At 41.5% G+C, this 15,868-nt stretch overlaps 1 protein-coding gene across 5 annotated transcripts in view; it reads left to right on the top strand.

Annotated features, from left to right (window-relative positions):
* The first annotated feature begins 490 nt into the window (after window positions 1-490).
* The window catches only part of ULK4 (unc-51 like kinase 4), a 582,128-nt gene continuing 566,750 nt past the window's right edge, over window positions 491-15,868 (top strand). For all 5 annotated transcript variants that reach the window (XM_047874598.1, XM_047874600.1, XM_047874597.1 and 2 more), the window contains exons 1-5: window positions 491-570; window positions 4,916-5,109; window positions 10,528-10,627; window positions 12,636-12,775; window positions 15,343-15,505. In XM_047874598.1, coding sequence (XP_047730554.1) covers window positions 4,972-5,109; window positions 10,528-10,627; window positions 12,636-12,775; window positions 15,343-15,505 — 541 coding nt within the window. In that variant the 5' untranslated portion in view covers window positions 491-570; window positions 4,916-4,971. The remainder of the gene's footprint in view (window positions 571-4,915; window positions 5,110-10,527; window positions 10,628-12,635; window positions 12,776-15,342; window positions 15,506-15,868) is intronic.

Genomic DNA, 15,868 nt, shown 5'->3' with positions numbered 1-15,868 from the left:
CTCATGTGCAAGAAGCAAGGTTGTCCACAGTCTTCACTTTTCTAAAGAGTGAGGAACACGAGAAGCCGGCTTCATTCTCAGCTATTACTCAGACTATGTCGCCACGTCTTTGAGCTCTGGCAAGCGTCAAAAAACGGATGGAAGGAAACAGAAGACAGTGTAGGGGGAGAAGAAATGACAACGGCCTAGGCTTTCATAGCCCCCAACTGCGCATAGGTCCTCTACCTGCCCAAGAACCCGGCCCCCACACCCAGTTAGGTTGGACAAATGCTTTGCCAAGGTCCCGCACTTCCGGGCCTCAGCCAATGAGAACCCAAACGGCTCAGCCAGTCAGCGCCCCGCGCTCCTTCCGGCGTTCTGCGTGCTGCCCTGGAGACGGCATGGGCGAATCCAAATGCAGAGGGGTGCTGGACCACACAGCTTTGAACTGCGCCTGCGCGTTCCGCCGTACGGCATTGCTTCACCCCTGGCCTTGGCAAGTGGACCGGTCTCGAAGGGGTAGAAGCTGAGACCTGCGCCTTGGCGGGAGCAGTCCGCTGGGTCGGCGGCTTCTCCGCCTTAAGCGTTCAGGTGAGTAGCGGTGGTAGTTTTAGGGTCCACGAGTTTAGGTTCGGGTCTCCATGAGCGAGCGCGGAGGACAGTACGGGCCTGGAGGGGCGCCACTCACCTACCCTTTCTCCGTGGACCCTGTGCCCCTCGAGTCTTCCTCTCTCTCAGGGCTCTGCTTTGTTACCGGGTTAAACTCAACACCTTAGACAATTTTCTCGAGGCTTTGGTTCAGGGAACACGGAATACCTCTTCAAGGACTTGGGTGCAGGGAGGATTCATGGCTGTAGGGTTCGGGAGATGCGCTTTATGGACGCCCTCGATTCGGAGTTCTTCCCCTAAACACCCCAGCAACGCGTCCCGAGCTCTAAGCCGGCGGTGCTGGCAGATGTCCGTGGACGTACAGAGGCAGTGAAAGCCTCCAGTTCGCTGGTCACGAGCTGCTTGGAGTGGGGGGTGTTGACCTAGCGACCCCGAGCCTGCACCTTCCAGGTCAGACTAAACTCAAAGCCTGCAGTTAATTTGGTCTGTAAAGTGCTTCGAGGAGAAGCACCTGTTGAATGCAAAGCGCAGCGCCTGCCACCTTTTATGCCCTCGAAAAAGGTTGTTTTGGCCTGTGGGTAGTAAAGTTGAGTGCCCTCGAAAAAGGTTGTTTTGGCCTGTGGGTAGTAAAGTTGAGTGCCCTCGAAAAAGGTTGTTTTGGCCTGTGGGTAGTAAAGTTGAGTGTGCGTCTGGGGGGAGGGGGGGCGGGAGGGAGTTGAACCACAGATTGCTGGGGTCCGCTTCCAGAATTTCTTATTCAGTAGGCCTGGGCTGGGGCGGCAGTGGCTGCTGCTGGTGGAGGAGTTAATGATCTGAAGGTAGAGAGAAATGAAGGGAGGGTTTTATCTTCCTGCCTCTATCACCTGGTCAGTTTAGAAGAGTTTGTTGCATGTAGGTTCTGCGCTCCCGTATCTTAAATGCCTCATTTATTCCTAAGCGTGACTTGCTCTGACTTCTGGCTTCTCTGATAATACCTAGGTTAACTTGTAGATTTAAAAGAGCCTTAAAAGACGTGCCACGCCTTTAGAAAACGTGGAAGACTAACCTGTGGTGTCTGGGAATGCACACTCGGTGAGAAAACGTTAAAGATAAGCCAGAAAGTGGTAACTGAAAGTCAGGAGAGTGATTACTTTTGGAAAAGAGGAGTTGTGATTGCCATAGGCTCAGGAAGGGACTTCTGGAGTGGCAGGCCAAGTGGGTGGTGATCACAAGGTTAGCCGTCATGTTTGTTTATTTTTTAAGTTTACTTATTTATTTTGAGAGTGTGGGACAGGAGTAGAGAGTGAGGAAGAGAATCCCAAACAGGCTCCACGCTGTGAATGTGATGTGGGGCTTGAACTCCCCAACGGCCAGTCCCGTTTATAATAATTCATTGAACTATACATTTATTTTTGGGGGGGTTTCTGTATTTGCGTTTTATTTTATAATATAAGAGCTTACACATTAAATATTAGGAAGTATAAGGTGAGGATGCCCTTGGAGTCCAAAAGAATCTTAAGTTGTGGAATTTCCAATTTGAAAAGGTCATTTACAAGATTATCTGATCCAATTCTTATTTTACTCTAAGGAAATTGAGCCCCAGAGAGGGGAAGTGCTTCAATAGTAAACCAACCTTAGCTAACTTTGTACTTGATGCATTTTGTTAATTTCAGACTGCCTGTTCTGCTCAGATGCCCCTACTCAGTAAAAGAATTCAGAAAAGAATTTATTTGGCTTGAATCAAATTGAAAATGTAAAGATTTAATTTTTTTTCTTGTGGCTTAAAACCATATTCTCAAGGAATCAATTATGTATTTATGTATTTATTTGAGAGAGAGGGAGGGAGGGAAAGAGGGAGGGTGAGCAGAGGAGGGACAGAGAGGGAGAGAGAGAATCTTAAGCAGGCCCAGCACAGGGCCTGACAAGGGACTTGATTTCACAACTGTGAGGTCATGACCTGAGCCACAACTAAGAGTTGGATGCTTAGCCACCTGAGCCACCCAGTCAACCCTGAAGGAATCAACTCTCTGTCTTATATAAAAAGTCAGGAGACTATTTCAACACCTTATCCTTGTGTATCCTGATAGAGCCAAGTTGTGAACATGTAATTAAAGGTCTGTTTTTTTTCCTGGCTAAATAGCTTTTCCATCTTAACATACTGCCAATTTAATCTTTCTTTGGTTATATTACATACTATGTATTGTTGCCACAAAATTACTCGTGTCTAGGCTGCATTTTGGTGGGTCAGGAGTCAGGATTTGCTCTTTTTAAAGAGTGGGTTTTAGAGTGGAGAGAGTATAGGGAACTTAGAATTTATTTTTTTAATGAACCCTTTTACTATCTGTGCCATTTTTGGGTTTCCGTTTATTAAAAAATTTTAAAAATATTTATAGTTGAAAGAAAGAGAAACCATGAGCAGGAGAAGGACAGAGAGAGGGAAACACAGAATCCAAAGCAGGCTCCAGGCTCTTAGCTGTCAGCACAGAGCCCAGTGCGGGGCTTGAACCCATGAACCATGAGATCATGACCTGAGCCAAAGTTGGTCGCCCAACCAACTGAGCCACCCAGGTGTCCTGGGTTTCCTTTGGTTTAAATTCAGATTTTTCCCACATCCTTTCTGCTTAAAGAATTTTGCTGTCAATAGTCTGAGTTCTTCTGGTTTGGTGTAGAGACCAGGTTTGTAATCTAAATAACTAAATGTAACTAGTAGCCTATACATCTTTATAGTAGATTATTTCGCTTTTTGCAGTAAATTTTAATGTCATTGGAAGATGGAATCATAGAATTAGTTGTTAGATTCTTCGATTACTAGTTCTATATGCCAAGACAGGACAAACGGCTGCCTCTTGGCCAAATATGTCCCTCAGCCAGTGTTTGTATGGCCCACAACAGAAAATAAGTTCCAGAGATTTAATGTATATCATAGTGATTACACTAAACAATAATGTATTATGTACTTCAAAGTTTCTTATGAGACTAAATCTTAAATGTTCTTAACCACAAAAAAGTGGTAATTGTGTGGCATGTAGAGGTGTTGACTAATGCTATGATAGTAATCAGATTATGATCTATAAATGTTTGAAATCAACACACTGTACACTTTAAACTTAATGTACATGTCAATTATATCGATAAAAATTGTGATATTCACATACTATATTGTTTACCCCTTTAAAACGTGCAATTCAGTGATTTTTAGTGTATTCACAAAGTTGTGCAATCGTCAGTACTAATTCAGAACATTTTCATTTGCCCAAAAAGAAACACCATACCCATTAACTTCAGTTTTACATTCTCTGTTTCAAAGAGTTTTCGGTATAGTTTCTGACTTACTGGATACCATATAGAAACATGAGCTGCTTTTAAAGAGTATATCTACTGCTTACTGGATGATTTCTGGGAAATTTTCTATAGTTATGTAAAATCCTTCCATCCATGAGATGCCAATTTAAAATATATTTTGCAAATTAACTACTTTGTATTATAAATATGCTTAAAGTCCTGAATTCACTACTGTACTTCAATTCTAAGTAAAATCTAACTGATGAAAGACTGCATCAACTCCTATTCATGCATGCAAATTAGGGCATTCTGTTGGCCAAGAAAATGAACTCTTATCTGGTTATATCCTAGATGATGAAATGGTTGGTTAATTTTTTTTTTTTTTTTTTTAACTTACAACAGGAGTTGGCAAACTCTTTTCTGTAAAGGGCCAGATAGTAAGTATTTTAGAATGTGTTGAAGCCATTGCTCTGGTCATAACAACTCTGCAATTGTAGTCTAAAAGGAGCCTTAGACAATATATAAGTGAATGGGTGTGACTATGATACAGTTAAATTTTACAAAAGCAGCAGGGTTTGGCCCAGGAACCAGGAGTTTGGTAACAGCTGACTTTAGTATTTGGATTGATTTCTTAGAATATCTCTGGATTAGATGGAAATATTGGCATTCCATATTTGTTTATAAAGTATTTTAACATACATTTTCTCTTTTGCTTCTGGCGTTTGAGGTTTAGGTGGGTCATATGTTGCCCCATTCTATATAGATATTGACACAACGTGCCTTCCTTGGTAACAAAAGTGTTGAGATACATTGGAATCTCATTCATCCCTCATTTTGTTACATGTGTTAGAAATAGCTGTCATTTTCATCATTTTTTAAGACCTTGTTGAAGGAAGTTGAGTATTAGTTTTTTAGTTTCATTTTCCCCTACAAAAAGACACTGGTATACAACACTTGTAGGTGATTTTTCTGAGTTTATAGAATTATTAGATTAACATACTATCCTAGGCTAATTAATCGTGCAACTAGCTTGCATTTATAAGTTTTATTTTTGTTTGCCTTTTAGGAACTAGAGATGCTATTAGGCTGTTGTTTTATCCAATGTGAGAAGTTGGCCCGGAGATGGAAAACTTCATTCTGTATGAGGAGATTGGCAGAGGAAGCAAGACTGTTGTTTATAAAGGGCGACGGAAGGGAACAATCAATTTTGTAGCTATTCTTTGTAGTGATAAGTGCAAAAGGCCTGAAATAACCAACTGGGTAAGTGGAGTATGTTTTCCTCCCTTTGGGAAAACACAGAGCTACCTACATCCAGGAGAACAAGTAGCATATAAACAGAAGCTGTTGAATTCACTATAACAGATGCCACATTTTCAATCTGGAATGGGTGACCTTCTGTCTGTTTAGTGCCACACCAATTGTGAACAATGACTAATAAACATCCCTACGTAATTAGCAACTTAGTGGTGTTTTTGGGAAAAGTCAGGAAAAATATGGTCTATATTAGATCATTTACTTTAACTTTTAAATTATTTTCAAAGTTTTAAAGTTTAAATCTCTACATTCCATGTGGGGCTTGAATTTACCCCCCAAGTTCAGGAGTCTGACTGAGTCAGCCAGGTGCCCCTAGATCATTTACTTTTAAATTTAGTATGTGATTTATGAAGCTTGCCAAAGGAAGGACTTTGGGTGAGAGTGACTTGAGTTTGAAATTTATATCCTGGACCAAACTTAGCTCCCCACCCCCCACCATTGTGGTAAAATACACATAACAAAAAGTTTACCATCTTAACCACTTTTTGAAAATTTTTATTTAAAAAAATTTTTTTTAGGTTTATTTTTGAATGAGGGAAGGAGGGAGGGGGAGGGGCAGAGAGAGAGAGGGAGACACAGAATCTGAAGCAGGCTCCAGGCTGTGAGCTGTCAGCACAGAGCCCCATGTGGGGCTCGAACTCATGAACAGTGAGATCATGACCTGAGCTGAAGTCGGACACTCAACCGACGGAGCCATCCAGGCGCCTGCTATCTTAACCACTTTTAAGTATACAGTTGGTGATATTAAGTACATGAATGTTGCTGTACAACCATCACCATCTCTAGAACTCCACTTTTTTTTTTAAAGTTAATTTTTTTTTTTTAATTTATTTTTGGGACAGAGAGAGACAGAGCATGAACGGGGGAGGGGCAGAGAGAGAGGGAGACACAGAATCCGAAACAGGCTCCAGGCTCCGAGCCATCAGCCCAGAGCCCGACGTGGGGCTCGAACTCCCGGACCGCGAGATCGTGACCTGGCTGAAGTCGGACGCTTAACCGACTGCGCCACCCAGGCGCCCCTAAAGTTAATTTTTTAAGAGCAGTTTGATAGCACACCTGTGCAAGCAGGGGAGGGCAGAGGGAGAGAGGCAGAGAATCTTAAGCAGTCTCTACGCTCCTTGTGGAACCCAGGCCGGGCTCCATCTAGCAACTGTGGGATCAAGACCTGAGCCCAAATCAAGAGTCAGATGCTTAACCGACTGAGCCACCCAGGCGCCTCAAGAACAGTTTTAGATTTACAGTAAAATCAAGAAGAAAGTGTAGGGATTTCCCCTATATTCCCTGTCCCCACACATGTATAGTGTTCCCCATGGTCAACATCCCTACCAGAGTGGTACATCTATTACAATGGACGAACCCACATTGGCACATCATCATCCCAAATCCGTAGTTTACCTCGGGGTGCACTCTTGGTGTTGTACGTTCCATAGTTTTGGACAAATGTGTGATGCTATGGATCTGTCACTATAGCATCATACAGAAGAGTTTCACTGCCCTAAAAATCATCTGTGCTCCACCTATTCACCCCTCCCCCTTCCTCCCAACCCTGGACAACCGTTGATCTTTCTATTGTGTTCATAGTTTTGCCTTTTCCAGAATGTGATAGACTTGGAATTACACAGTATGTAGCCTTTTCAGGTTGACATCTTAGCAATATGCATTTAAGTTTTCTTTTGTTTATTTGTGGCTGAGAGCTCATTTCTTTTTATTGATGGACAATATTCCATTGCATATGTGCCAGTTTTTATTTATTATTTTTTAATGTTTATTTATTTTTGAGAGACAGTGCGAATAGGGGAGGGCAGAGAGAGGGAGACGCAGAATCCGAAGCAGGCTCCAGGCTCTGAGCTGTCAGCACAGAGCCCGACGCGGGGCTCAGACTCATGAACTGCGAGATCATGACCTAGGCCGAAGTCGGAGAGTCAACCGACAGAGCCACCCAGGCGCCCCAGTGTACCAGTTTTTTAAATTCATTTGCCGATGGAAGGGCATCTTGATTGTTTTTAATTGAGAATAAAGCTGCAATATGTGTGAACAGGTTTTTGTGTGAACCTGTTTTCAACTCGTTTGGATAAATACCCAAAGTACGATTGCTGAATTGTCCAGAACTCTTGTCATCTTGCAAAACTAAAACTCTGTACACATTAAACAACGGTTCCGCATTTCTCCAGCCCCAGCCCCAGGCACCTGCCATTCTACTTGGTCTCTGAATGGTACTTCATGTAAGTGGAATCCTACATCCTTTGTCTTTTTATGACTGACTGATCTCACTTAGCATGATGTCCTCAGAGTTCGTCCATGTTGTAGCATGTGTCAGACTTTCTTTCGTTTTTGAGAACGTAGAATATTCCATCGTATGTACATGCCACATTTTGCTTATCCATTTACCTGTCATTGGACACTTAGGTTGCTTCCGCCTTTTGGCTATTGTGAGTAGGAGAACACGGGTGCACACGTATGTCTTCGGGACATACTCTGCTTTCAATCCTTTGGACATACCCAGAAGTGGAATATTTTGGTTTAACTTTTTTTTTTTTTTTTTTTTAAGGAATTGCCGTAGTGTTTTCCACAGAGGCTGTACCAGTTTACATGCCCACCAACAGTGTACAAGGGATTCCATTTCTCCACATCATTGGCAACTCTTGTTCTGTTTTTTGTTTCGTTTCGAAGATCGCTATTCTCATGTGTGTGAGGTGGTGTGGGCTTTTGTAAGGAGTGTGGGTAGTTGAAGAAAGACAGGGGTACGAGACAAGATGCGGGCTCGTCTGTAGATTCGATGCTAGGAACATAAGGCGTTTTTCTTCTGATGAGGTTTTCTCTGAGATGAGAAGCTAAGTCCTCAATTAGGTGGGGGAGGGGAAGGCTGGGTTCTAGGCAGAAGGAAAACAAAAGCGTGAATAGTCACTTGGTGGACAGACTAGCTGGGGCCATTGAAGATTGGGGATTCCAAACGGAAGTCGGATCAGTCAGCATGGCTGGCGTCTGCCTCGGTTGCTCGCTCCTATGCGGAGTGTGGAGGTTTGAACTGAACCAGAAGTGAGTAGTAGAGACCGTGAGTTGGTAAGTGAAGGAGCAGTGGTCACGAGCTAGGATGTGTGCCAGACTTTGGAGATGATGCGGTTATTAGTAAACATCTAACAGTGCTGGTCAACCCAAATATAGTGGGGGCTACAGATCTGACTTTAAAGTTCATAGTAGCCACACGGAAAGGAGATTAGTTTTAGTAGTATATTTAATCAGCAGACGGGTGGTGGAGGGCGAGATGGAGAGAGCGGGGGGCGTCTGGCAGAGTGGGTACTTGGCATATAGTGAGCGGTAGTGAGCATCCGAGGCTGGACTGTGGCCTGATTTCTGTGGGAGTTTCCACACGTTTGTTTCCCATTAGGACCTTCCCCTTCCGGTGGCTGAGTCCGTGGGAATCATTTAGACAGGCTCACCCTATGCCCTCCCTAGTCTCTACTGAGACAGGATTTATTGGGAGTTTATTACAAGGTGCTCCTCAGATTCTCTTGACCACTCTTTTTTTTTTTTTTCTCCCCATCTCAATTATGTTTTCTAAATTATGTGGATTCATTTCCCTTTCTTTGTGTTAGAATATGAACCCACTGAGTTGTTCCTAGAGTGTATGTACCACATTCCATTTTTTAAATAGGGAGCTCTGTATTTCTACAAATTATGGGCCGATTAGCCGGTGTTGAGTGTGAGTGACTGTGTGTGTGTGTGTGTGTGTGTGTGTGTGTGTGTGTGTGTAAGAGAATCAGAAAACAAGCATCCAAAGCGCTTGGGTAGTTGTCACCAATTCTGAGTCTGGATGGTTTGCTAATAAAGCACACGTTTTTGTGATTCTAGTTTCCATTTAAAAAAAAATTTTTTTTTTCAACGTTTATTTATTTTTGGGACAGAGAGAGACCATGAACGGGGGAGGCGCAGAGAGAGAGGGAGACACAGAATCAGAAACAGGCTCCAGGCTCTGAGCCATCAGCCCAGAGCCTGACGCGGGGCTCAAACTCAGGGACCACGAGATCGTGACCTGAGCTGAAGTCGGACGCTTAACTGACTGCGCCACCCAGGCGCCCCTCTAGTTTCCATTTTTAATGGGGTCTTGAAAGGAGAAAGCAAAACCCCCGTGAGTCAACGGAGTATTTTTTTTTTTTAACAGACAGGCTCTTGTGTCTTTATTTTTAAATATTTATTTTTGAGAGAGAGAGAGCTAGAGTGCACCCTGGGGAGGGGCAGAGAGGGAAACAGAAGATCTGAAGCAGGCTCTGCGCTGTGTGGCTAGAACTCCTGAATTGTGAGATCACGACCTGAGCCTAAGTCAGACTCTTAACCGGCTGAGCCACCCAGGCACCCTTGCATCTTTATTATTGAGTTTGGAATTCACTCTTGGTGCACAGGTGTTCTCATGATCCAATGGAAATGTACATCTTAAGATCAGCATATTCACTGCAATGATTCTTCTTTTAATAGCCTGAGGGAATTGATACTAGGATTCACCGAGAATGGATATATATTATACATGATACGTATCAGTAGGCTCCATGCCCAGTGTGGGGCTTGAACCCACGACCTGAGGTCAAGAGTTGGGTGCTCTACTGACTGAGCCAGGCAGTCACCCCCACTAAGGATATATTTAAAAAGAAAATTGTAGAACCCTCTGAGAGTTCCTTTAAACATTGTAAAAGTAATACAGCATCATTATAGAAAATTTGTACAATGTAGAAGAACGGGTAGAAAAAAGGGCAGCATGGTTCCATCACGTGAGACAGTCCTGTCCTGGTTTTTTTTGTTCTAGTCTTTTTCACTATGAGTTCTGTTTCAATTTTAAAGTCCTGGTATTACATAATTTTGTTTCTTGCCTTTTTCACTTAACATTACACTATCATTTTTTATGTTTAAAATTGTTTTCATGTTGGGCTAATATTTTGTCAGTTGATATATAATTTAACTATTATTGAGCCTTTGAATTATTTTTACTTGGTAAGGTTTTTTTCTCCTTGAAAATGATTTATTTCATGATTATGAAAGTATTGTGTGCTCACTATTAGAAAGTAGAAAAGTAGAAAAAATTAAAATCAGTAGTTTCAGCTATTTTTAACTTTTAGTCATTTTCCTATGAATATTTCTTTTGTAATGTTTACACAAATACACAAAACTGTATTGTGTGAGGTTTTTTTTTTTTTTAAAGATTGTATATTACCATTTTTTGGTGTCACCAGCCTCCATAACCATCATTTGTAATATCTGTATAGAATTCCACTAAATTCCACTGTTAAGCACTTCCCAATTGTGTGTTTAGGTTTTCTTAATAGATGCAGATTTTAACAACTTGTGAGTGTGTGTGAATGAATGCTGTTTTTATAGGTCCGTCTCACCCATGAAATTAAACACAAGAATATCGTAACTTTTCATGAATGGTATGAAACCAGCAATCATCTCTGGCTCGTGGTGGAACTCTGCACAGGTGAGTGTGTATAAGACATGTTACAAACACATCCATCTTAGGTAGCTTTGAAAAAACATGTAGGTTTTATTTTCCTTTTGTATTACAAATATAAGCACTGGATACTCTTGACTCAGTTGACTTACACATACATTGTTTGGATATTAGGGTAGGGTATAGAGCAAAGATGTTTGGTAAGAGGAAGACAAGTAAAATTCAGTTTGGGGTTTACTTTGGAATAACATACTACTAAGTCACCCACATACAAATTTAGAGATATTTTTTAGTGATTAACTTATCAAACAAGTTTTCCCGATGAATAAAAATCAAGTATTTTAGGTCAAGTAGCTATCTGTTAGCTAATTAGTGTATAAAGTGATCATCTTTTTATTTTTATGAAAAGAGTACTTCGTGTTTATAAAAACTTAGGCAATGTGAAAAAGTACAAAGATGACTCCACAAATACCACCTCCTAAACAATAGAGATAACTTGTTACAGCTCTTGCCTGATACAACTTTCTAGGGCTATGTTTAGGGAGAAGAATGACTAAATATATCACTGTTATCTGGGCTTTTAGTTTCAGTGTTTTCAGGGAAACAGTACCACTGTTAGTGTCTTCTATTTATACATTGAGTAATAAAAAAGGATCATTAAATATTAAGGTATATTGTAATTTCTAGCTTTGAGTCTTTTGGCACTTATAATTTATAACACTGAACCATCAAATGGATTATTTGGAATAAGACCTTATTTGGATTTTATTTTTTTCTGAATAGGAAAGGACTATGGTTTAATTACTTCCACAGCTGTATGCACTGTAGAGGTGATCAGGGAACTTTCCCTGTGTTACTTTTTGCCTCAGCTGTTCTTCTCCCCCACCATTGTTTCAGCCTTACTGATGGATGCCTGTATTTGGAGTGGTTCCTTACCGACCAAAACAAAATAACCCCCCAAATACCTCCTACCTTAATCACCATTCTGATTGAACTTTCAGATGCCAGCTAAGACTTTTTCTTTTTTATTTTTTTTAAAGAGTTTCATTTATTTATTTGAGAGAGAGGACGTAGGTGTGCATGTGCGAGTCGGGGGGTGGGGGGCGGGACAAAGGGGAGACAGAGACAGACTTAAGCAGGTTCCATGCCCAGCACAGAGCCGGATCTGGGGTTCCATCTCACCACCATGAGATGATGACCTGAGCTGAAATCAAGAGTGGGATACTTAACCAACTGAGCCACCCAGGTGCCCCAAGACTTTTTTTTTTTTTTTTTTTAAAGAGAAAGGAAGAGCATTTTATTTGAACCTAAGTTAGGACAGCTGCCTGGGATATACAGTCTTCACAAAGAGTGCTCTGGGGAAGGAACATCATGTGCAGGATTACATAGGTTTCTCTGAACTTGGCTCCTCTTGGACTCTTGATGCTTTAAAAAAAAAAAAAAAAAAAAGTTTGTTTCCGGCACATAGATGGTAGAAATGTGACCGGGATCTTAGAAGAGTAAGAGATAGTTTTCACAATGTATTTGCCTTCGACGTTTAATTTCCTCAGTCATGTACGCTGAAGGTGTTGATTTTCTGTTAAGGAAAGGCATCTTTTCTGCCATGCGGTACTTTGTAGAATGCGATCCACCTTTGCACAAGAGTAAATGTGGCTATACTTTGCGTAATGTGCTTTAAATGCACAATTTGGGTTAGTATTGACCACTAATTTTTGCAGCTGTTCAACTCCTATGGGATCTGGAGTTAGCAGTTACAGCATTAGAGGGATTCTCCCTTCATCCCGCCTGCTTACGTGTGGACCATTCTCCCAGCCCAAGCAGTCATTCTCTGGAAGCTGACTCTGGAGAGTGGATACAGATTCCTCTTAGGGTGCTTGGTCCACTGTGTTCATTCACATGTATATTTCCCCTGCCAGTCTGTCCAGGTATACTGATTTGATTAGTTTTTAAAGCTCAGTATCTCCCTAGCATGGAAACTCCTGGGGGCATTGTGTCATGCTGGTGGGTTAAAATTGGTGGTTTTAATCACTTGCAGGTGGTTCCCTAGAAATGGTGATTGCTCAAGATGAAAACCTCCCAGAAGATGTTGTGAGAGAATTTGGGGTTGACCTCATTGCTGGATTACATCATCTTCATCAACTTGGCATTCTCTTTTGTGACATTTCTCCGGGCAAGGTAATTCATGGAAGTTTTGATTTCCTAACTGCTCTGTCTTAAGTTACAATGCTTTCTCAAAGGTGTTTTTAATTTTAGACAGAATTTAGATAAAATGTAGAACATCTTGAAATTGACTTACTATTTTTAAAAAGCATAGTGCCATATTTTAGCTACCTGTTAAAGTAGCTTTTAGAATGCAAATTCTCCCCTCCCTTCAGGGTCCTTTGAGTAATTACTATTGCTGCTGAGGTATATTGTGACTGATGAGCTCAGTATATCTATAAAGTGAGATGCTTAGCTCTTAAATTGTGGTATCTGATTATGAGCCACTATTTTAGTTTGATAATGGCATTTTTGGCTTTGCTTGATTACTGGTATTATGGGTAAATAGCTTCTTTTCTGGTAAAACTAATGATCTGTAACTAAGTGTGCTTTAATGTAGTAGAGTCATGAAACCTGCTTAGTTTGAGTCACAGTTGACCCTAACGTTTAGAAGTTGTGTGAAGTTGGGCAAGTTACCCTTTTTCTCTCTCTCTGCCCTAGTAGCTTCTTTGTCTTTGATATGAAGGCGGATTATGTACTACATTTAGGTTAAGCTTCTAGGACGTTTTCTGGTGCTTTCGTTCAATGGCATCTATTATTGATAAGTACATATTCTTAGGGATTGTACTTGTTACTGGTTTGAGTTGCTACTTTTCCTTTGTTAAAATGTGCATGATGAAATAAAAAGTTGAATATTTCCTTGTTAAACGTTATTATAGACCCTCTGTAAGATAACATAAAAAATTCCATGAAAACTTTATAATGAGAAGTTCTCATTTGAAATAACTGTATATGTGCCTCAAGTCTACAACCACTTAACTGTGGTCCTAGCCCTGAAAGCAGCTGTAGACAATACTTAAGTGAAAAGGTATAGCTTTGTTTGAATAAAACTTTATGGACACTGGCATGTCAGTTACATATAATTTACACATATCAGGAAACTTATCTTATTTTGATGTTTGGCAACCACTTAGAAATTTAAAGACCACTCTTAGCTCATGCATATATAAAAAGTCCTGGGGGCGCCTGGGTGGCGCAGTCGGTTAAGCGTCCGACTTCAGCCAGGTCATGATCTCGCGGTCCGTGAGTTCGAGCCCTGCGTCAGGCTCTGGGCTGATGGCTCAGAGCCTGGAGCCTGTTTTGGATTCTGTGTCTCCCTCTCTCTCTGCCCCTCCCCCGTTCATGCTCTGTCTCTCTCTGTCCCCCAAAAAATAAATAAACGTTGAAAAAAAAAATAAAAAATAAAAACAAGTCCTGGCTGGGCTTTGGCCCAGTGGCTGTACAGCTCCCTGTGAGGGAGTTGTTTTAATGAAGTCTGGTGTTCTATGTATTCTAGGAAATTCACACTGCTTTGTAACATAACCTTTTGAGCAGGGGTTGGCAGGGTCGGGCAGCATGACCAATTCTGTAAATGAAGTTTTATTGGAACCCATCTTTTTATTTATGTATTGTCAGTGGGCTGCAGAGTTGAGTAGTCAGGGCAAAGATCTTCTGGCCTGCAAAGTCTAAAATGTTTATTAACTTAAAAAAAAAATTGCAAAGTGCTGACCCCTGCTGGGGGTTCTCAAAGTGTGCTCCCCAGACCAGCAGTATCAGCATTACTTGGGACTCATTCGAAATGTGGGTTCTTGGGCCCCACCCAGACCTACTGAATCAGAAAGTGGGGGTAGGGACTAGCACTTTATCTTAACAGGACCTACAGGGGATTTGGTGCTCAAAAAAATTTAAAAGCCACTGTTGTAGACTACCAGACATCCTTAGTATTTGTGACCAAAAATTAAGAATAGACCTTAAATTGCTTTTAACAACAGAGATCCACCTGACCTGTTGTGACTACCCAGAAATAGTTTTAATGGCTCTGGGGGACAAGATACAAGTAATAGACACTGGTGTGGTTTCACCATTCAGCTGGTAACTTCTCATCACAAATTGTGTGAGCACATTTGAGCACTTACCACATGCCAGTCATTGTTAAAAAAACAAAAACAAAAACAAAAAAACCCTCCGTACGTATAACCTTAGTTAATCCTTAGAACAATCTGAAGGGCAGTAGTCTTTTTCCCATTATACAGGTAAAGAGACTGAGATTTCAAAGGGTAATAAGTAATTTCTCCAGCTCAGGCTGCCAGTAAGTGGTGGATCTAGGCCTAGATCTTTACCTTTGCAACCCTAGTTTTGAACCCTTGAGTAAATAACACGGACAGGTGGGTCTTCACATCCTCCTCCAGCAGTCACCGAGGATCGGTGAGTCTCGATTGTTCCACATACGTTCTTCATCTTTCCCCAAAGCGTGTGGTTTTCCCCGCTATGGTTATCATGTGTTCATTGTATATATCTGAGAATGGGCAGTTTAGTGTTTAATTCTATTGTTAAAATGTTGGATGTATTTTTCTTTGGCTTCTTGTAAAATTGTATGCGTTTAATTTTTTGAGTTGGGATGAAGCCAGAAAGCCCATGCTCAGAATTTTTCAGTGAGATTAGGGGAGGTCCTGAAGGAAGTACAAATGGAATTGGATTCTGAACACATTTTTTAATCTTCATAGATACTCTTGGAAGGGCCTGGCACATTGAAGTTCAGTAACTTTGGCTTGGCCAAAGTGGAAGGTGAAAATTTGGAAGAGTTCTTTGCTTTGGTGGCAGCAGAAGAAGGAGGAGGTGATAGTGGGGAAAATGCACTGAAGAAAACCTTCAAAGGTAGAGTCAAAGGTACGTGGAAAGCTTACGGATCGGAACCCTAGTTGTGGGCTGCCCAAGTCGTGCGTTTAGGAGATGCTGTCCAGTCAAAATAATAAATGTATTTTTGCCATTTTTGACAGTCAAAATAATATATTGAAAATAAGAGGGAGGAGGAGAAGTCTGGATACGGGGACGGCTTTGCCCATGGCCTAATGGGTTTTGCATAGATCCAGTACCGTGTGAGGTACAGGGAACCTCGAACAAACCTGCATCCTATCCTTGGCTTCCTGTGTCCCTGACCGCTCATTAGAACATACGGATGGCCATGTTTCCCTGCTTTCTTCTGTGTTCTCAGCACTTAGAACGGTGCCTCGCATACACTAGTGGCTCAAT

This window comes from Prionailurus viverrinus, chromosome C2, assembly GCF_022837055.1.
Source record: "Prionailurus viverrinus isolate Anna chromosome C2, UM_Priviv_1.0, whole genome shotgun sequence".
Taxonomy (NCBI): domain Eukaryota; kingdom Metazoa; phylum Chordata; class Mammalia; order Carnivora; family Felidae; genus Prionailurus; species Prionailurus viverrinus.
Note: the sequence above shows the minus strand (reverse complement) of the source record. Positions and strands in the feature narration are given on the sequence as shown.